This window comes from Chiloscyllium plagiosum, chromosome 12 (assembly GCF_004010195.1).
Source record: "Chiloscyllium plagiosum isolate BGI_BamShark_2017 chromosome 12, ASM401019v2, whole genome shotgun sequence".
NCBI classification, from domain to species: Eukaryota; Metazoa; Chordata; class Chondrichthyes; order Orectolobiformes; family Hemiscylliidae; genus Chiloscyllium; species Chiloscyllium plagiosum.
In genome coordinates, this window is record NC_057721.1 from 57736053 (window position 1) to 57759446 (window position 23394).

Genomic DNA, 23394 nt, shown 5'->3' on the forward strand with positions numbered 1-23394 from the left:
GTATTTGCTGGCTAACAAAGATCGGTCTTCACCATTCAAATTTTCTAACTTTTGGTCTATGGCTCTGGAGGCTACCATCTTATTTATGCTCCTCATAATCTAATATACCTTGCTTAGGCCGCCCCCTCAACCTTCACTGCTCTAGGAAAAACAGTAAGATATACAGTTGTCATGTATCTGATCAGGATAGCTATTAACCTGCAGATTGACTTTGATGCTCTCTATTTTAGCACCAAGATATTTTAAGCTACATAGAGTCTTTTTTTTGTAGGCAGAACATATGCATGTACTATGCCTATTTCAACTTAGCAATATAGGTTTCATCCATTTGTTGTTTAATGCCTTGGGACAATGCCTAGACAACACAACTTGCCTGGTTTGAAATTTAAACAAAGCCTGGCAGTTAACAGTCAATCTTCATTAACATCTCCAGTCCCCATGGTAATGCCTGTTCTAATCACTTTCCACACAATCAGTAATCTCCTCTCAGAAAGTATAAATGTTGGCTTTCTCCTTTATTTTTATTCTCAAAAATTATTCTGATGAGTTTCATGGTTTGTAGGACAATGTTACAGTCAGTTCTGCAATAACATGCGTTTCCTTGATGCGAATTGGTTATAATGTGATTGATGAGCTTAGACCGTTATTTGTAGAACGTGAACTTTCTTTACCTATATTGGCTATATTCTGATCCAGGTTCCATTAGTTTAAACGGCGCTATTATTACATGATTTTCATATAGCGAGGGGTCGCATGGGAATGGAACTATTGTGTTATATCAGAACTGACTGTATTGATGTTTGCGCTACTGACTGTTACATTAATCACAATTTCTGGTACTGCCAAGATACTGTGCATATTTCAAGACTATTCTGTTTCAATTGGGACACTTCCCTTTAAATGTCAAAAGCAGCATCAAAACACATGACAACTACTTGGCTACAAAATCAATTGCTAGCCCAAACACCAACTCGAAAGCCCACCTTTTCAACACATTTTACATACAACTGTTTATATCACAAAGGAATAATGACTGATAATTTTTATTCTATGCAACACCATTTTGCACTCAGAGACAATAAAAAGCTAAAACTATGAACAAGGACATGAAATAGTTGAAATGAAAATTGATTGTATTTGGCGCAATATGAATTACTTAATTTTAAAAAAGCAATTCTGCCACCTAGAGTCAAAATATATATCTTCACATGAAGAAGAATTTTCCTTGCCATTTTTCAGGAACCGTCATTTCAGTTTCCAAAATTGGTAGTAGGAGGAATTCCCCGCCAGGTACTTCGGTACATGTTTGATAGAATCTTAGAAAACCCAAAACCACTCTAGTGTTTTTCGGGGATCTGATTGAGACGTATAAGATTATAAAAGGATTGGACACTCTGGCAATAGGAAACATATTTCCACTGATGGGTGAGTGCCGAACCAGGGGACACAGCTTAAATATACGGGGTAGACCATTTAGGACAGAGCTCAGGAGAAACTTCTTCACCCAGAGAGTGGTGGCTGTGTGGAATGCTCTGCCCCAGAGGGCAGTGGAGGCCCACTCTCTGGATTCATTTAAGAAAGAGTTGGATAGACCTCTCAAAGATAGTGGAATCAAGAGTTATGGAGATAAGGCAGGAACAGGATACTGATTAGGAATGATCAGCCATGATTATATTGAATGGCGGTGCAGGCTCGAAGGGCTGAATGGCCGACTCCCGCACTTATTGTCTATTGGCTGTTCAGGTTTCACCATGAAAGGAAGAAGAATCATTTTAAATTATTTTGTACGCCATGAGCACAGGGAATGGCTAGCAGATGTTTTACCATCCCTAATTACCCTTGGGGAGGTAGTGTGAGTTGCCTTACTTGAACCCCTGCTGTCCATTTGGTGGAGGTGCATCCATAATGCAGTTCAGAAAGGAATCCTGAGTTCTTTACCCAACAACATTGAAGGAAGGGCAATGTACTTCTAAGTTAGGATCATTTGTGACTTGGAAAGGAACTTGGTGGTATACCCTTAGATTACTTACAGTGTGGAAACAGGCCCTTTGGCCCAACAAGTCCACACCGACCCGCCGAAGCGTAACCCACCCATACCCCTACATTTACCCCTTTACCTAACACTACGGGCAATTTAGCATGGCCAATTCACCTGGCCTGCACATTTTTGGACTGTGGGAGGAAACCGGAGCACCCGGAGGAAACCCACGCAGACACGGGGAGAATGTGCAAACTCCACACAGTCAGTCGCCTGAGGCGGGAATTGAACCCGGGTCTCTGGCGCTGCGAGGCAGCAGTGCTAACCACTGTGCCACCGTGCCGCCCACAAAGGAGTTAACCCTGCAAGGAGTTAAAATAGAGTTTGGAATGACTTGCACATTTAGATAAAAATAAGCAGCGTACCATGATGAATCAACAATCAGTCTTTTTTTAAGCTTCAAACTTAAAATTTTTAATATTGTTCAAGAAACACAATCATAGCCCAAAGGCTGATAGCAGTATGATTTACATCTTACATTTTTAAAAAATAATTTGCAATGATTTCAGTCATTATTAATCACGCCATCATCAATTTCACCAAATTTACATATATCCTTTTTATGTTTGTAGGGTGATTAATACAAAGTTAAAAAAGGTCGAGCCTCTGGAGATGGGACTGTTGAAGTCATCAGAAAAAGATCAAGAAGTTGAGGATGAAATATAGTCTTATAAATATTGCAGTTTGCTACCATTATGCCTTCTTTATGTATATATTTTTTAGAATCTTTAATGTTTTCTGATGTTAAACTCTTCCAATATCCTAAACCTTTGTCTACAAAGGAGCAAATGTATTGAACGATCATGTGTTTTGCATTGAAATGGACGGATTTAGGTACATTTCTTTTACTGCTGTCTTTTATTCCTATCAAATCAACTAGTGAAAAGGGTGACATTTGTGATCTTTACAATAATCGAAACTTGATCCTGATTTCCAAAAGCTTGAGTGACAAGTGAAAGGGGAAATACACACTTCAGTTTGTCTTTTATTTTCTATGTTTAAAAACTCGTGTCTAAGTATGAACAAGTCCTGAAAGAAAGTAACAATCTTTTGACAATAATACTTCAAAAGAACTAGAAAAATTCATAAAGCATTTTGCAAATGAAGAGCACAAGGATGAAATTAATTTATACCAATAATGCAGCAAGGATTTATATTAAACTTGGATCCTATCATACATCCTTTAAAAGAGAGAATTCAGTTTAGATTAAAATGGGCTGCCAAGTTACCATGAGTTCATTTTGTACTACCATCTCTTCAAAAGTCAAAGGAAGATTTTGGTGCTCAAAACTATAAGCAGTGAAAATATTAACTTAAAAATTACATAGTACAAATTAAAAAGTGTAGACAACTTCTATTGTAACGTTACTTCAAACCAAATTCTAATCCTTAAATCCACACCAATGACTGAAGTGATATAAAATTCAGTTTGTGACTCTGAAGTGACAATGCCGGATTTAAAAGAATTGTAATATTTTACTTTTAAATGTTTTTGTATTAAAGTAAATCTTTGAGTTTTGAAAATATGTTTCCAGAGATAGACATATGTGATGGTGTTTGACATTACAAAAAAGCTTGAAACTCTCTTCTTTCTGAAAACTTGCATTACTGGTATACTGCAATATATCTGACTTCATTCACTCCACTAACAAACACAGTGACCTAGTACTAAGCCATGATTGCATATCATAAATGACTGATATCATAAATGACTGAGTGCAATGTGAAACAGACTTCAGAGTCGCTGTGAACCATTTCATGCTATTGTCAAAAGCAAAGTTTCACCCCAGCACATGCTTGAAGAATCTGCAATAGCATTATTGCAAAGTTTGCTTCAGAACTACATTCTGATACAATATTCAATATCAAAGGGGATGGAAAATTTTGTGTAGCAAAATTACAAATGTTTTTTATATGAGCTTTTGCTTTTGTTACAAATAGCACATGAAAAATACACAAACTCATACATTAGTTGTTCAAACTAGCATAAAAAAAATCTTTATTCTACTTGAGAAATTATGCGTTCCCAAAATTGTCCAAAGGTTTCCTTGTTCAACTACCATAGCTTTAGTGGAATGCTCGTACGTTTTAGGTCAAAGTTGCCCTGACTGAGAAGTTTAACAGTTGGACAATATACCATTCTATTGCTTAAATTTTCTCTTGGATTATTTCATTCCAGCTATTCTGAAAATTATGAAAGTTAAGGATCTATGTCTATTATTTAACACAGTAGTGTTTAAACAGTCTTTTAAAGGGAAGAAATGCCATGTAGTGTGTTCAATCTTAATGTTCTTTAACGTCTTTTTTTGAATTAAAACTTTATTAGAAATCGTTTTGAAAATAAAACCTATGATACCCACGATTGACTTAAAAGTAATGACCAATGCTTAAAATATTAGTACTTGCTGAAAAGCATTTGGTAACAACGTGCAAATTCCTTATGAAAACCCTACATTGTGTGACAAAAAAATAGATTTTTTTCTTATCAATAACACATTTTATGCCAACCATTTAATTGAAGATTCAATTTAGCAAGTCAGAATTTGACATAAAATGAAACTTATAGATTGGAAATGAAAGTTATAACAGTGATCAAGTAGTAAAATAAATGTCCTTCAGTACAATGATGCATCCTGATATTACATTTTGTTGCAACTGTAAAACAATTATTCATTTCCTTTTATTCAGTTTTTCAAGGAGACAAGGAAATGGGGCAATCACTTTTTTAAATTGGTGCTAAAATTAATGGCTATTAGGCTTCATCCTGATGGCATTTATCTTTAAATCGTCGTTAGTACTTGAGTTGTTTTCCCTTCTCCTCCAAATGAAGAGATTCTCCTTGATGTCAGAGAGCATTGCACTCCAAGAACCAACACAAATCTGAATGACTTTCTGGACTCACATTCAAGCCCACATGTTGTCCTTTGCAATTTCTCCAAAATGCTAACTTGAAACAGATGGTTCCACTACCAGAAACTTAGATCCAGATACTGTTAGAAAAATGGTCACTCTGTGTGGTGTGACAGTAATTTAGAATGAATATACACCATATGGTGAACAGAAATCCCTCACTGGAAGGGTGATATCTGGGCCATCCACCAAAACATCCTGAAGTTTGTCATCTTTTCCATGCATGTCTGCACTTTAGCATATGTAAACAATGTCATGATGTAGAAAAATATGCTGCACAGTCAAAGTAAATAAATCATTTAAAAAATCAACAAATTATAGTAAATATCTGGTCGGCATGGACAAATTGGACTGAACAGTCTATTTCTGTGCCGTACATCTCTATGACTCTGTCACCACTTAGCTGTATGTTTCCTTTGGGGAATTGTTGATCATGTCCTAAGTGTAGCTGAACCTTAAATGTCAGGAAACCCATGATCTTGTATGACAGACTATCAACATCACTGAAAGGTCAGGTTACAGCCAGCACCCGACAATTCCATATCATAAGTACAAAATTCAGAAACTATCCATTCAAAACCAGCTAGTTGTTCCTTTCATCCAAACAGCCATCTGGAGTTGTAATCAGCCAGCAAAAGCTAGACACCAATCACCAGCAGCCTGCCAGTGGCACCCAGCTATCGATAATCAATTCACAGATAAGCTGGGTGGACTGGAAGATGATGTGTTTAGAGAAAGTTGAGGGTTTGTCATCAAGGGAGAGTTTGGAAGCTAATCTCTCAAAGAAATTGACAGCTGAAACTACTACGATCTACCCAGGAGATGAAAAAGAGGGTAGTGCAGTATTTGGTTGCCAAAAGACATGCTTACACACAATGGAAGGTAACCCATGAGGTGAGAGAGGTGTGCTTCAGAACCTGGCTGTAGGTAACCTCAATAGAACATATAAGTATCTTCAGTTTCCCTTTTGGGATTAAACAGTATTTTCTCCCACCCACCTTTCTCCCCATTCTCCTATTCATTGTTGTAAAATTTACTACACTCCTTCCTGGTCTAGGTAGGCACAGTGTCCTACCCCTGCATCACCACAGTTGCCACTTGACTTCATATTCTGCCATTTCCAATTTCACCTCACTCCCAATGCTGTCATTGCATTTCCTTGTCCATCAACAAAACTCTGAGTTACTCTTCTCACATTCCATTACCAAAGTTAATGCCACCGTTGCCTGCTTTAATCCTATCTGAATGGTGATGCTGCTCCTTTTTAATTCTGGTTTTATCCTAGTAAAAGAGGAATGAATTGATGGTTAGATGTTATACATATGTTTAATTTTTTTCCCCTTGTACAAAGCTAGAAGCAAGCTACAATAGTGAGGCAGGAATGTTTCGGTAGGAGACTGTCTGGGAATTTAGGACCATTCATTAATTACATCTATGATAGTGCATGGGACTGGTTCAGTCAAGTGGGCACAAGCTTAAAGTGTACACCAAAACCTTATGTAGACTCTCCACTGCATGAGAACAGAAGACTATGATGGGAAACCTGAAACTAGAGAAAATAATATGTACATATCCAATGCAAGAAGTTATATTTCTGTACTGAACCCCAGAGTGACCAATATATTTCAGAGTCTTTCTGATTAAGAATTTGTGTGAAATGTATATTGATATTAAAAATATTATTTTTGGTTTTAAAACCTGCCAAAACAATAACATTATAAGACATTTAAGAACTCTCTGTCTTTTAGTGCGTAATTGATGAACATTTTCTTGGTACTTAATAAAGTGTAACTACATGCAAATTTCAAAAAAATGCAGGAGATATTTAGGCAATTACAAAGTACTCCTTTGTCCATATATAGTTTACTTTCAAGTAAATATTAAAATCTTTCTGTGCATTCCTCCAGATATTTTCAGTCCTATATATTTGTGTACTCAATTTTGAAATGTTAAACATTTAGAAAAAGTCATATTTATATGTAATTTACAAGATATGTTTTGAGAATCATGTTTTGAGAATCAGACTTGATGTGTAGCATATAATGGATAGAATATGAAAGCTTGAATACATAAAAATAAAGTAACCATCGCAATTTTTGTAGAGTTAATATTTTATATGCAAATACATTTTGGATAAATTTAGATTTCTCTCTTTTGTAATATATTGTAGTTAAATAATTAGATTATACCTCAAATGAAATGAATATTTATTTTCTATGACTGAGAAAAGTTATATTATTTACTTCTCTTACTTTGTAAAACAAGTACAAATTTTGGCAATACTTTATTTCTTAACTTAATTTAAATATTGTCTCCTATGTGTAGTTGATTCAGTTTTGCCAATTAACCTGTCAACGCAATATTAATCAGTAAAGACCAAAGGAACATTTCAAAAAATTTAACTTCTAAAGTAAATTTTAAATATTCATTGATCATGAATCATTTTGTTTTCCATTTCATTGTAATACGTTCTATGGAATACACTAAACTTGGCAGGTTTTCAATGTCTTTAATATTTCTTATTATGAATACATTTTTCTGTTAAAAATAGCAATGTGTACTGTGTTTAGACATTTACATGAATATACCAATGTGTTGTCATAATGCAGTTGTATTATTGGTGAAGGTTTGAAAAAAAAGATTCTCTTTGTCAACTTTATTCAACAATGAATTATCAAAAACGTTTTGTCCAGTTTTGAAGAATGCCTGCAGATTATGTTGAATTACTACTATCTTCTGAAGTTACTGTCATAAACTTAGCTGTGAATGAGAAGTCTCTACTTTATTCTAATTAAAATAATTTCTTAAATATACTTACTTTGCATTATTCCATAAATTATGTTAAATTGTGAATGACTGAGTGAATCATTATGCAAGTGAAAGGACAGTCAAGATTTGAAAAGGATATTCAGTTCTTCAAAACTTAGATCTCAAATGCTGTTTAGCTCAGCATCCAACAACATTTGAACAACCCTCAGTATGCAACAGTGCCACTACTTCAAAGGCCACATAATTTGCTTGAGACACTTTGGGTCACAAAATTCTTCCAAACTTGCATGATTCTTTTAATAATTATTTTCTGAAGAATATGTTGCTTTCCTTGAAATTACATCTGTGTGTAATCATCCTGTTCTTAATTGAATATTTAAATTTTAACCAACTTCAACTGATATAATCTCTTAATTTTGAGCTCCTTTTTGTCAATTCTTGTATGGGTGCAGTTATTTTAGCTAAATCCTTCAAAAGAGTTCTACAACAGGTAAACAATCCAAAGATCTATCTGTCAGAGCAGGGCATTCACAGTCTCTATATTGCCTCCAATTGATTGCGGGCATGTTCCCACTTTTTATTCAGGCTGGCTTTAAAACACAGCTGATTCCAGCAGCTTGGAGCTACTCAGCTTTGATAAGGAACACAATTAGAAGATCATCCATATGTTGGATTACTGTGCTGCTTCTTAAATGTCATGTAATTTTCCACTAAGTGCTTCAAATAGCAACTTCTATCAAATGACTTATCAGACTCCATTTCAGAAACAAATATGGTAAATAATGTAATGTAGACTTGGTGATTTTAAACGGTGCTTCTTCGATGCCAAATACAAGTCATTGGAGTCAAAGATTCTCCCATTTTCGAACACTTCGTCTCAAAAAGCTCGAACATGGGCATGACTGGTCAAGGGCAAATCTCTAAAAGGGAAAGTCTTTAATCCAAATTGGATTCCTGTAAATTTATAAAAGCACACATCTAGTAATGTGGAAATTAAAAGAAAGGTGCCAGCACAAAGTTAAATCTGCTGATGTGAGAAGGGTCAGGGCACTGAGTGATATGTCTTAATTTCCCTCTGTTTTAGAAATCTGAGTTCAAATTGGATGTCCGACAAAGTGCAGCTTTTCTGTGTTTTGGAACAATTTGAGCTTAAACAACACAAAAACAATGTTTTCAAATTAAAATCAAAAAATACAGTTTACTCCATTTCCAAACATTTGTCCAATCTTTACTATGACAATCTTTAACTATAGGGTGAGAGACCGCCTTTTCGCACTGGGGTGCATGGCCCAAGTAAAAAGTGGAAATATCCCCGCAGTCAATTGGAGGCAATAGGGAGACTGACAAGGCCCTGGATGTGCCAGATGGAGCTTGGGATTGTTTACTTATCGTAGGACACTTTTTGAAGGATTTAGCTAAAATAGCTGCACCTATGCAAGAACTGGCAGAAGGGAGCACAGAGCTAAAGAGACTGTATCAGTTGAAGTTGTTTAAATGTTCAATCAAGAAGCTATAGTCTTTTCATCTTTTAACTGTTTCTACGATATCGTCATCAAAGCCTGCCGCAGCTACTAACCCTGCGGTCGTTTCTTATATTAGCAGTAACTCATCTGCACAATTGATGGCAGAGCGGTAGATGTGATCTATATGGACTTCAGTAATGCATTCAACAAGGTTCCCCAAGGGAGACTGCTTAGCAAGGTTAGATCTCACGGAATGCAGGGAGAACTAGCCATTTGGATACAGAACTGGCTCAAAGGTAGAAGACAGAGGGTGGTGGTGGAGGTTGTTTTTCAGACTGGAGGCCTGTGACCAGTGGAGTGCCACAAGGATCGGTGCTGGGTTCTCTACTTTTTATCATTTACATAAATGATTTGGATGTGAGCATAAGAGGTATAATTAGTAAATTTGCAGATGACACCAAAATTGGAGGTGTAAGTGGACAGTGAAGAAGGTTACCTCAGACTACAACAGGATCTTGATCAGATGGGCCAATTGGCTGAGAAGTGGCAGATGGAGTTTAATTCAGATAAATGCGAGGTGCTACATTTTGGGAAAGCAAATCTTAGCAGGACATGTACACTTAATGGTAAGGTCCTCGGGAGTGTTGCTGAACAAAGAGGCCTTGGAGTGCAGGTTCATAGCTCCTTGAAAGTGGAGTCGTAGCTAGATAGGATATTGAAGAAGGCTTTTGGTATGCTTTCTTTTATTGGTCAGAATATTGAGTACAGGAGTTGGGAGGTCATGTTGCAGCTGTACAGGACATTGGTTAGGCCACTGTTGGAATATTGCATGCAATTCTGGTCTCCTTCCTATTGGAAAGATGTTGTGAAACTTGAAAGGATTCAGAAAAGATTTACAAGGATGTTGCCAGGGTTGGAGGATTTGAGCTATGGGGAGAGACTGAACAGGCTGGGGCTGTTTTCCCTGGCGTGACAGAGGTTCAGGGGTGACCTTATAGAGGTTTACAAATTCATGAGGGACATGGATAGGATAAATAGACAAAGTATTTTCCCTGGGGTCAGGGAGTCCAGAACTAGAGGGCATAGGTTTAGGGTGAGAGGGGCAAGATATAAAAGAGGCTAATTGGGCAACTTTTTCACACAGGGTGGTACGTGTATGGAATGAGATGCCAGAGAAAGTGGTGGATGCTGGTACAATTGCAACATTTAAAAGGCATTTGGATATGTTTACGAATAGGAAGGGTTTGGAGGGATATGGGCCGGGTGCTGGCAGGTGGGACTAGATTGGGTTGGGATACTGAAGGGTCTGTTTCCATGCTGTACATCTCTATGACTCTCTAATTACAAATAGAAAGTGGTAATGATCATTTCGCTTTTTTTCTGATGCATCTACCAACTTTTTTTTGTTCGTGGTGGGCGGGAATCCCCGTGGATCCCAATTATCTTTCAGCTTCCTCTTTATCATGTTTGACTGTCGTTCTGCTATAAACCAGGTGATGGAGCTCTCTGACCCACTCAAAGTTTACAGCCTTTCCCTGTTCCACGATTAGCAAGGTTAGATCTCATAGAATATAGGGAGAACTAGCCACTTGGATACAGAACTCGCTCAAAGGTAGAAGACAGAGGGTGGTGGCGGAAGGTTGTTTTTCAGACTGGATAACATCCCTATGGATAACATCCCTATGACTCTATGACATGAGTCATTTATTTCGCCTGCCTGTAGTGTGCTATCTTCCTGGTCAGCACATCTTCCCACTAGTAGTTCCTGAAACGGTCTGACTACTCAGTGTGGCTTTTTGCCTTTTCTCCCCTAACACTCTCCCATTCTGCTAGCCTGGATATACCTTCTTGTCCGGCAGCTGTTGACCTGCGTCCTTTTTCAGATCTTTGGATTTCGTCCAGAACTGCCTGTATAGCTCTCTGCTCTAACTTGGGTTGGTAATTTGAAACATACTTACCCAAGTGCAATGCTAGTGCCTGGGATGTGACATAACTACCGGTGACCGCACCATACTGTTATAGGGATACTTGAAAATTGATTTTTAACTTTGTCCACCCCAGTCCAATACCAGCACCTCCAAATCATGAAATATTGAAAGAGGACTCCAGAAGAACAAATGGCGATCGTTTATTTGAATACATGACTTGGAGGTGCTGGTGTTGGACTGGAGTAGACAAAGTTAAAAATCACACAACGTCATGTTATAGTCTAACAGGTTTATTTGGAAGCACCAGGTTTCAGAGTGCCACTCTTTCATCAGGTAATAAGATCATGATCACAGAATTTATAGCCAAAGTAGTCCAGTGTATTGGAGATGTGATACAGTAAACAATCTTAGATTAAAACTTTCATCTCTTAGAATGGGATATGCTGGTTTCTGTTCTTTTAAATTACATTCTCAAGATAGCTCAGCTTTTCTAACAATAGGTGTGAAGTCTGTCTGTGTCCCAATGTTGAGTCAGACTGACAAGCCCTCTGCATAGTTGTATGGAGTTTTACATGGATTCATGCAGTTTTTGAGCAAAATGAAATGTAATTCTGCAAAAACAAATTCACACCATGAATTATATGTGTGCACGTGTAGGAACAACAAAGTGAGTGTGCATGTGAGTTGTGTATGTTTGGGTGTGAGTGCACATGATATAGTGTGTGTATATGTGTGTGTGTAAGTTTGGTTAAGTGTGTGTGTGAGTGTAACGGGGTATGTGTCTGTGAGAGGGTGTGTGTGGGGGTGCGGAGGTATGTGTGTGCATATGAGAGAGAGCTTGTGGATGAGAAGGTCTGCGTGGATGTGTGAGTATGTAGGAGTGCGTATGTGTGAGAGAGAGTGTATTGTGCAGTGGGGTCACCTGTAGTGTGACATGAACCCGAGGTCTTGGTTGAAGCCATTTCCATGAATACAGAGCTTCTACTCAGCCACACTGCATTGTTGCTTGTCCCGAAGTCCGCTTTGGAGAATGGGAGAATGGTCACCTGAAGGTCTGAGGCTGAATGTCCTGGACCTAAGCTTATGGGGTGAACTTATTTTTGCAGAATTACATTTTATTTTGCTCAAAAACTGCATGAATCCATGGAATACTGTTTTGAGGCCTGGGACCGATTGGCCATGATCTGTTGAATGACAGAGCAAGCTTGAAGGACTCTTTATGTTCTTATTGACACTTAGCTGATCCTGGGTTAAATTAAGTTTCATTTCCCACTTTCTTACGAGGATCTACAATGTTTGTACGTTACAATTGCGGCTTAGCCAGACATGATGCAAATCTGGTCTGTCATGCAGTCTCGGACTGTTGAGATCATGGCTACAGACCTCAGCATTCTGCAGGGCAGGTGGGTGAAAGTGCCTGATAAGGGGGAGTCATGATTGCAGGAAAGGTGAGGCAGTGGTGTGGACTCTGGGACAGGTGAGGGGGTGGTGCAGACTCTGGGACAGGTGAGTGGGCAGTGACAACTCTGGGACCGGTGATGGTGGTAGTGCAGGTTCTGGGACAGGTGAGGGGGCAGGGCAGACTCTGGGACAGGTGATGGTGGTAATGCATACTGTGGGACAGGTGAGGGTGCAGGGCAGACTCTGGGAGAGGTGATGGTGGTAGTGCAGACACTGAGACAGGTGAGGGGGCAGGGCAGACTCTGGGACAGGTGATGGTGGTAATGCATACTGTGGGACAGGTGAGGGTGCAGGACAGACTCGGACAGGTGATGGTGGTAGTGCAGACACTGGGACAGGTGAGGGGGCAGGGCAGACTCTGGGACAGGTGATGGTGGTAGTGCAGACACTGGGACAGGTGAGGGTGCAGGACAGACTCTGGGACAGGTGATGGTGGTAATGCATACTGTGGGACAGGTGAGGGGGCATGCAGACTCTGGGACAGGTGATGGTGATAGTGTAGACTCTGGGACAAGTGAGGGTCCTTGTGCATGCGATGGGACAGAACAGACTCTGGGACAGGTGAAGTTGGTAGTGCATACTCTGGGACAGGTAAGGGGGCGGAGCCAGCTGACGTGTGGGGGCGTGGTCCCGGTATCAATGCGTGTGCGCATGCTCGTGCGGGTTCAGCGCCTGCGCGGTGTTTCCCGGAGGTAGCCGGGCTGTGTTTACCGAGCGGCCGCGGACCCGGAGTCGGGGACATGGATAAACTGAAGAAAGTGCTGAACGGGAACGACTCGGCGGAGGACGGAGGTGCCCTGAGTGAGGTCAGCCTCCCTTGGTTTCATTAGGAATACTGACCTGGAGTTACATGAGGCCGGGGCCAGGACTCAGGGACCAAGTGGGGCAGAGGCTGGTTACAGGAGGAGGACATCTGTGTGGAGGCCAGGTCTGGCTGTGATACACACACACACACACACACAGTGTAGGCTCCCTCTGACTACCATGAGGAACCTCCCTCTCAGCCCTTCAGTGTTACTGTGAAACATCAGGCTCAGTGATGGGTTAAAACAAGGAACAGCCTGGGGTTGTAATCAGGGTGATAAGTGAATTGCGATCGTCGAACACCTACCATTAGTTTTCACGTAATAAAACATCCCAAGCTGTTTCGCCTTAGCATTGCCAGCCAACCTTGGCATGAGCTGCATAGAGACATTAGAGTAAGCGCCCGAAAGCTCGATCAAAGAGGTGCTTTTAAACAGCGTCTTAAAAATGCAGAGGGTTAATGAGTCTGCGCCAGGGCTGAAGGTCTAGGCATCTAAAGTGATGGAATTTGGAAATGTACAAGTGGCCAGAATTTGAGAGTGAATGAGAACATGTTGGGAAATGTAGGGTAGGGTGCTGTGGTGAGTGTATATATAGTACATACAAGGATGAGGATTTTGCATTGCAGAATCTGGATCAGTATCCATCAGTGTTGTGACGATGGGTGAAAGGGATTTAGTGCTGGTAGTTCTATATGAGCTGAAATTTATGGAGGCTGGAAGGAAAGTCCTGAAGTCTGGCTGCACAAAAAGCATATTTGAATGTTTCAATTTGGAGTGAATGAAGGTGAAAGTAGTCTATCTTGCTCATAGTATTGATTCAGATAGTGATTTTTTTGAAGTGGTATTTTGTCCAACTAGCTTAACAAGTGTGCTCAGAGATATGCTACACTGATTAGCAGCATGAGTAGTCAATTCCCTGACCCTGCTCTGCTTTTCAACGAGGCTATATCCATTCTGATCGTGGCCCCAAATGCACATTCCTGACTACATCTGATAACCTTTGACTCCCTTTTGAGTCAAGGATCTATTTTGTGCTGCCTTAAATATATTCAGTGACTCACCTCCACCATTATCTAGGAGAAAGAGTTCCAATGACTTATTATCCTTTTGAGAGATAAAGAATTCCTCAACTCCATCTTAAATGGGAAAGTGCTTATTTTTAAATTACCTCTTTAATTTTCTTAGATTATCTTTAATCTAATCTGTCCCACAAAGGGAATTACCCTTACACCATCCACCCTTTTAAGTCTCCTCAGGGTCATCTGTACATGAAGTTCAAAGCTCCAATTGATGTAGGACCAGGGGTCTGACCTTTCTTTTTTAAAATATAACAGCCCCACCTCCAATCCCAGATATCATTCACATTTAAATGAGAATTCTCTGAATGACTTCTAACATATTAACATCCCATCTTAAAATAAGGACAACAAATATTCCAGATAGGGCCTCACCAACACTCTGCCTGTCCCTCCTTGTATATATTCTCTTGCTTAAATTTTACCTTTCTAATCAAGCAGTACCTGTGTATATCAGCTACCAACCCCAAAAAAAAATCTTTGGAGTTCTCAGTCTTGCTTTCTATTGTATCTTATATCTACTTTATAGTATCATGCGTGTTGAGTCTGAATGCACAAGCCTGGCTTATTGATATTTACTATCTTTCAACACAGTCAATGGAATCCCATATGGTGGTATATGTAAGGGTGCAAGTTTCAGTTCATGGGCATTTCAATAAACAGATTGAGTCAGTCTACTGTGAATTCAAGATTAAGTGCTGGAAAATGGCTTCATGGTGTTAACAAGTTCCTTGGTCTGACTGCGAAAGTCAAAAGCAGAGCTTTTTTGTATCTGCACATATGTAATTCCTCTCCGCTCATGGTTATTCCAATATTATATCTGATTTCCAGAACCATTTGCAGTTTAAATAGAGCCAATTTGAAAATAAAAGAATTATAGAACAGCTATTGCTGGAATCAATTTCTGTTGTTCATCCTTTTAGGCTTGTGTTTCTGTGTGAACTTCACTACACTTCATGCACTCTACAGATGCTTTTTAGAAGTTTTACACAATCATAAGCAGGGCCTGTGATACTATGTGAAATGTGACAATTGTGAAATTTAATAACTTGCAGTTCTAGATGTATCATTTCTATACTTAGTGTTATGCACAAGTAACAGCATATCAATTTTGGGCTGACACAACGTGAGCAATTTACATTGGTGTATCAATAGGGCAGAGTTGTACTATAAATTTGTGCGCTGCTACTTTGTAGTAATATATTACAGTCAAAAAAAAACTTTTGTATTGCTCTTTTGTTTATAATTCACTGTCTCTCATCTGGATGATGTAGTACTATAGAGACTTATCTGTGTTGAATGTTATGGGCATGAAGATGGAAACTTTATGTAGGAGTTTTTAGCATTAGGAGTTAATGCCTGAAGAAATTAAGTTGTATTTCTTACACATCCCAGTCTGAAGGTGTGTGTATTTGGATTCACCAGACCCTGCTTTTGTTCTGCTTCATATCATATCAGAATTGTTCAGTCAAACCTTTTTTAGCTATTTGTAGTTTCCCTGAGTTTTGACTGGACCCTTAACCATGTCCACTTTTTTTTTAAACCATGTGTTTATTTGTTTTTATTGTGTTTCCTTCCAAAATCAGTAGTCTCATTCAAGCTCACCAGTTTCCTATTCCATTTAATTATCTTGCAATTTCAGCTACCTCCAGCGTGATGGCACCACCAAAGACTTCTTTTTCCTCCCTTTCAACTTAATACACTCCACTAAACCATGCATACTTCTGCACCCACACAAAAGACCCAGCTTTTCTGCCCCCTTTTCTTGGAATGGCAACTTTTGGTGATTCAGCAGTTTCCAATCAGGCCTTCCCCTCTTTGATGCTTTATTCATCCAATTGCCATCTCCCTTTTTATCATTTATTCTTTCTTCTCTTTCACATTTTCACACATCTTGCCTTTTGTTCTCCATGAAATCCCCACCCAATCCATTCTTCCTCTGCTTCTGCAATTGCTTAAAACTAACCACTTCTAATTCGAAAGGCCTTTGACCTGGAATGTTAATTCTGTTTCTTTCTCCACAGATGCTGCCAGGTCTGGTGAGTATTTCTAGCATTATCTACCTTTATTTTCTGAGCTAATATTTGCATTCCCTTCATCAGAACCTTGATGTTGGTGTAGCTTCTTCCTATTTCTCTTTTGCATTCCTGCTCTCTTCTAGCATCTATCTATGGATGTTTCATTTCTGTGAAGGGTTTTGGTCTCTGGCATGTCAAAACTGCTGCACAAGCTTTCTCCACTTCAATTTATTTTAGTTCTGTTTTATTTAAGAATTTGCAGCTGGTAGGCCACCTTTGGCAAAAGTAACGTCAAAAAGCCTTGAATGCTTTTGTTGAAACTTAGCCTTATTTATGGACCAAATGCATAGCTTGGGATATACAGTACTCTGCCCAAGCGGCAAGGCACTTGAGGGAATTATTTTGATATCGGTCTTCTGAAATTCGAATTAATACACTTCTCCAATCTGCCTCCTAAATAGGATTACAAGGCAATAAGAACTGTAAGAAGGAGTAGTCATTCGGCCTTTTGAGAATTCTTCGCCATCTAATAAGATGATTTCTGATGTGATTGCGCCCTTAACTGTACTTTCCTATGTGGCATTGATAACACCTGTAGATTAAAAACCTATCTAGGAGAGTCTTCAATTATCCAGCCTGTACCACTCAACATGGGGAAGAATTCCAAAGGATAACAATCAATTCCTTCTGAAATCCATCTTAAATGGGAGACCCCTTATTTTTAAACTGCCCCCAATTCTAGATCCCACAACAAGGGGAAGTATCCTTTTGCCTCAAGGTACTGAGGCATCTTCCCTGTCAAGCTCCATCAAATTCTGTATATTTCAGTAAATCACTTTAAATGTATAGAGCCAATTTGTTCAACTTTTTTCATAAATTCTTCATCTCAGGAATCAGATGAATACCCCTTCTCATGAGCTCTCGATGCAAATATATCCATCCTTAAGTAACAGATAAATATGTACACAGTACTCCAGATATTGTCTCACCAATGCCCACTACCATTGTAGCAACACTCTACTTTATAGTTTGTCCCCCTCGCAATAAAGGTTAACATCCCATTTTCTTGCCAAATTACTTGTTGTGCCTACATTCTGACCTTTTGTGATTCATGCACAGGAGCATCCAAATCTCCTCTTACAACAGCTTTCTGCACTTTGTAGTGGCAAAGTATTGTGGATGCTAGAAATCTGAAACAAATAGTGCTAGAGAAACTCAGCAGTCTCACAATTCTGAAGTCATACCAGACTTGTAACATTACTCTGTTTCTTGCTCGACAGATGCTGACAGACCTGCTGAGTTTCTGTCCATTTAACGTCCAAAATTGTCTATGTATTTAATAATCTGTATAATTCTTCCAAAGAGAAATCCATTTGTCTTTGCATTATTTTCTTTAGTAATTTTGACTGCATGAGCTATAGTTAATTCCAGGTATGTCTACCACTTGGAAAGCTTTAATTATGTAACATTTGTGTTAGCATACCCAAGGGAATCTCAAGCTGCTGATGTTTTGAAGCCATTTAGATGCTGCTCCCAAATGAAAACTAAGCTAGTTCTGTATTCTTTCATCGGAACACGTAAAATGTAGAGTGTTAATTTTTACGGTGAATACACTTCCTTTCTGGCTTTCAGAATTGCTTCTAAAGTGTCTGGATAAATTTCCATCAAAGTTCACCACAACATATTCAAATTATTACAAAACAGATTCTTATTTGTGTAAATTTGCATCTGAACACAGGTAGGAGTTGTGTATTTATCCCAGATGGATTTTTACATGTTGACTTATCAGTAGGAAGTAGCCATCTGTTCTTACAGTCACAGCTTTTTAAAAAGAATATTTAGTTAAAGAATATTGTTCAGTGATGCAGTAAGTAATTAGCCATGATCCACAATGGACTAGAGACATCTCTCTCCATTAATTTTTTTTAAATTCACTGGCAGGATATGGTTGCTCTGGCTGTTATCAATATAAAGCAGTTTACTAATCTTCAAGTATTTTTGTAGGACTGTATTGCTTTCTCAATCACTTTGTATTTTGCTTATATAAGGAAACCTTTGCAGCTGTAAAATGCAAAGCATTGAGAGTATTTCAGCCTTCCTATTGAGTAATTGTTCATGAACCATTTGAGAACTTACTTTGCTTTTTACACTACACAGCAGTTTTTCAAAAATAACTGTTCATTGCAACAATCTGTCAAAGCATTTCAACTTGCAGTGATCAGTCCAATTCTCAAGAATACCAATAAGGGGAAAACCAACATTTATAATGTGTGAAAGAGGAGTTTCTAAATTCATTCATGGGATGTGGGTGATTCTGACGGGGTAAGTATTTCTTGCCACTCTTTAGTTGCTGTTGAGAAAGTATTGGTGAGCTGCCTTCTTAAACCCACATAGTTCATTTGGTAATCACCCATTATGTTATTAGGGAAGGACTTTGACCCAGCAACACTGAAGAAACAGTGATATAGAGTCATAGAGATGTACAGCATGGAAACAGACCCTTCGGTCTAACCCGTCCATGCCAACCAGATATCCCAACCCAATCTAGTCCCACCTGCCAGCACCAAGCCCCTATCCCTCCAAACCCTTCCTATTCATATACCCATCCATGCCTCTTAAATGTTGCAATTGTACCAGCATCCACCACATCCCCTGGCAGCTCATTCCATACATGTACCACGCTCTGCGTGGAAAAAGTTGCCCCTTAGGTCTTTTTATATATTTTCCCTCACTCTAAACCTATGCCCTCTAGTTCTGGACTCCCCGATTCCAGGGAAAAGACTTTGTCTATTTATCCTATCCATGCCCCTCATAATTTTGTAAACCTCTATAAGGTCACCCCTCAGCCTCCAACGCTTCAGGGAAAACAGCCCCAGCCTGTTCAGTCTCTCCCCATAGCTCAAATCCTCCAACCCTGGCAACATCCTTGTAAATCTTTTCTGAATCCTTTCAAGTTTCACAACATCTTTCCGATAGGAAGGACACCAGAATTGCATGCAATATTCCAACAGTGGCCTAACCAATGTCCTATACAGCCGCAACATGACCTCCCAACTCCTGTACTCAATAAGGTAAAAACAATGACTGCAGATGCTGGAAACCAGATTCTGGATTCGTGGTGCTGGAAAAGCACAGCAGTTCAGGCAGCATCTGAGGAGTACTCAATACTCTGATCAATAAAGGAAAGCATACCAAACGATATGTTTCCAAATTGGAATGATCAGTGACTTGGAGGGGTACTTGTAGTTGGTGGTGTTCCTTGTATATCTGCTGCCCTTGTCCTTCCAGGTGGTATTGGTCAGGGTTTGGAAGCTTATGTCAAAGGAACATTAATGAAATTCTGCAGTGCATCTTGTAAAGTGGTGGACCGAGTGAAAGTTTAAAGGTGTGGTGCCATTCAAGTGGGCTGCTTTGTCCTGACTGGTGTTAAACTTCTTGAATGTTGTTGGAGCTACACTTGTCCAGGCAAGTGGGAGTATTCCATCAAACTCCTGACTCATACATTGTACGTGGTGGCCAGGAGGTGAATTACTCAATGCAGGATTCCTAGCCTGTCACATACGATATTAGTAATAATATTTATCTATCCAGTCTATTTCAATTTCTGGTCGATGGTAACTTCTGTGATGGGTGATAGTTGTGGATCCAGTATTTGTAATGCCTTCACTCGTCAAAGGGTAATGGTTCATTTCTTTTGGCAGTTAGTGCCAGGAAATGGCTTTCAGTCCGAGCCTAAAGCTGCATGTGGTAATGGATTGCTTCAGTATTTCACTGTCATTGATGAAATAGCTAAAGATGACTGGGATTAGCACACCAGCCAGAGAAGCTGAGTGGCAAGATAGAGGAACTGAGATGATTGCATTCGGCAATCAACAACCAACTTTTCTTTTTGATAGGTATGACTTCAACTGGCAGAGTTTTCTTGATTCCTGTTGATTTTGGTTTGGTTTGCTAGGCCTCTTTAAGTCACTGTCATCTCAAAAAGAGTTCAGCTTTGCTAATGCTGTAGTTAAATCAGGAGCTCAATGTGCATGACTTCGGAGCCCAAACTGGGCTTCGATGAACAGGTTCTTACTGAACATGCAACTTGACACCACTCAGTGACCACATGCAGTACCTTATGCTTGATCAAGAGTATATGGAGTGTGGTAATTAGGTAGGTTGGAAGTATCTTGCCTTTTTCTGAATATGATATACGTGGGCAGTTTTGCACATTGTTGGCTAGCTGCCAATGCTGTAGCAGTATTTGGCTAGAGTTGTAGGTAATTCGAAAGAGCAAGAATTTAATGCTGTTGCTGGAATGCTGTCAGGAACTTTAGCCTTTGCAGTAGAACATAGAACAATACAGCGCACAACAGGCCCTTCGGCCCTCAATGTTGTGCTGATCTGTGAGGTAGGAGGAGAAAGTGAGGGCTGCAGATGCTGGAACTGTGCGGAGGCCTATAAAGAACTCAGAGCAGTGTGGCCTCTCCTCTCCTGTTTCTAACCTCAACCCATACTATCTCAGTAGATAGGTCCTCGTCAAAAGTTCTTTCAGCCACCGTTATACTGTCCTTGACTAACAAGGACACACCTCACCTTTTTACCGCTTTGCCTGTTCTTAATGAAAGATCTAAACCTTGGAACCTGCAACATCCATTCCTCACCCTGCTCTATTCATGTCTCTGAAATGGCCATAACATCGAAGTCCCAGGTAACTATCCATGCTGCAAGATCACCTGCCTTATTTTGGATACTTCTGGCATTGAAGTAGACACACTTCAAACCAGCACATTCCTGTGACCGTGAAATCCTGTCCATGCCCTCCCTACTCTCATCCCCCTTGTGCACTGGAACTACACCTCAGGTTCCCATCCCCTGCTGAGCTAGTTTAAACCCACCCGAATAGCACCAGCAAATTTCACACGCAGGATATTAAAACCCTCTGGTTCAAATGAAGACTGTCCTGTTTGTAGAGGTTCCACCTTCCCCAGAATGAATCCCAATTATCCAAGTACCTGAAACACTCCCTCCTGCACCGTCCCTGCCTATTCCTTGCCTCGCTATCACGTGGTATGGGTAACAAACCAGAGATATAACTGTTTGTTTTAGCTCCCTAAAATCCTGCCTGACATCCCTATCCCTCTTTTTACCTATGTCATTGGGACTATGTGGACCACGACTTGGTGCTGGTCACCCTCTCCCTTCTGGACCCAAAAGACACAATCTGAGACATCACGGACCCTGGCACCTGGGAGGCAACACAACAACCATGAGTCTCATTCGTTCCCAACAAACCTTCTATGTTACCCTCTAACTACTGAGTCCCCAATGACTAACACTCTCCTCCTCCCTTCTGTGCAATAGTGACAGACTCTGTGCCAGAGACCTGCACCCCACTGCATATCCCTGGTAAGTCCGCCCCCAACAGTATCCAAAATGGTATATTTGTTTTTCAGCGGAACAACCACAGGGGATCCCTCCACCGACTTTTTTTTCCCTTCAAACAGTTACCCAGCTTACTTCGTGCCTAGGAGCAACTGTTTCTCTGTAACTCTTATCTATCACAGCCTCTGCCTCCCGAATGATCCGAAATTCATCCAGCTCTCACTCCAGTTCCCTAACACGGTCTTGGAGGAGCGAGAGTTGCAGAGGTACTTGGATGGAACTCTAATGGCGTCCCACACCTCAAGCATCATGCAGGAGGAACATTCCTCTCCTTGCACCGCCATCCCTGCTAGTCCCTTTAACAGAAAGTGAAAAGGAAGAGAAGCTTACCTGATGTGTCCTTGGTGTTTAAGGTTAGAGGAGATGATTGGGTGGGAGACCCTACAAAGGTAGGGTCTCTGGTTTAGAAAGCACTCACTTATATAGCTGGTGGGAAATGGAAAGTCCCTCCTTTCCTAGAAACCTCTGCTCTCTGATGTCAAATGTAAAAGCTCAAATCAGTGACTCACCACTCCTGACAGGCCCCTGGTCCAAGCTCCCACCCTTCGAGCTGCTGCTGAAAAACAGAAATGGAGGACTCCCGTATTCGAGGTAAGTTTTAAGTGCTTCAGCAGTTTCTTGGTATTTATGTAGGGTGAATCAGAATTGGTTAAAGAATGACAACTGTGATGCTTGGAATCTTAGGATCATTCACTCTGCACTTCAGGTTGAAGATGTTTGTCACTTATTTAATTGTCCACCATCATTCGCAGTTGAGTTATGGCAGGATTGTGGTACTCTGATTTAATTCGTTCATTGTGACATTACTTAGCTCTATCAATTGTGTGTTACTTATTTGCTCGACATGCAAGTAGTCTGTTCTGTTGCTTCACCAGGTTGACAACTTATTTTTAAGTACACCAGATGTTGCTTCTCGTGTCATTTTGCACTCTTTGTTGAACAAGGATGATCCCCATGCTTAGTGATGTTAAGTTGGCGGATGTGCCACGTCATGACATTACGGATTGTGATTGATTGCAGTTCTGTTGCTACTGATGACCCACAGCATTTCATGAATGCACAAGTTTGAGTTTCTACATCTGTTCCATCTCTATCCCTTTTAGCACAGTGGTGCCATACAGCATAATCAGTAAGGAGCATTGTCAATGTGAATGTGAAGGAGCCTTTGACCAAGTGAGACAGCGCACCGACCTTTATACCGCTGAGGCTAAATGCCAGCTCGCGGACACCTCCTCCTACTGCCCCCTTGACCATGACCCAAACCATCATCTCCCAGACCATCCAGAACCTCATCACCTCAGGGGATCTCCCAACCACCGCCTCCAACCTCATGGTCCCACAACCCCGCACCGCCCGTTTCTACCTCCTGCCCAAAATCCACAAACCTGACTGCCCTGGCCGACCCATTGTCTCAGTCTGCTCCTGCCCCACAGAACTCATCTCTGCATACCTCGACACGGTCCTGTCCCCCTTAGTCCAAGAACTCCCCACCTACGTT

General features: G+C 40.2%; 2 protein-coding genes across 5 annotated transcripts in view; both read left to right on the top strand.

Annotated features, from left to right (window-relative positions):
• LOC122555303 (transmembrane protein 45B-like) overlaps window positions 1-7761 on the top strand; it is a 104257-nt gene extending 96496 nt beyond the window's left edge. For all 3 annotated transcript variants that reach the window (XM_043701158.1, XM_043701156.1, XM_043701157.1), the window contains one exon: window positions 2611-7761. In XM_043701158.1, the coding sequence (XP_043557093.1) occupies window positions 2611-2704 (94 nt within the window). In that variant the 3' untranslated portion in view covers window positions 2705-7761. The remainder of the gene's footprint in view (window positions 1-2610) is intronic.
• A 5452-nt stretch (window positions 7762-13213) lies between these two features.
• Window positions 13214-23394, top strand: part of LOC122555308 (vesicle transport protein SFT2B-like) — a 42418-nt gene continuing 32237 nt past the window's right edge. The window contains exons 1-2 of one of the 2 annotated variants that reach the window (XM_043701173.1): window positions 13214-13375; window positions 16476-16490. In XM_043701173.1, coding sequence (XP_043557108.1) covers window positions 13310-13375; window positions 16476-16490 — 81 coding nt within the window. In that variant the 5' untranslated portion in view covers window positions 13214-13309. The remainder of the gene's footprint in view (window positions 13376-16475; window positions 16491-23394) is intronic. The other variant, XM_043701174.1, reaches the window with a different exon arrangement.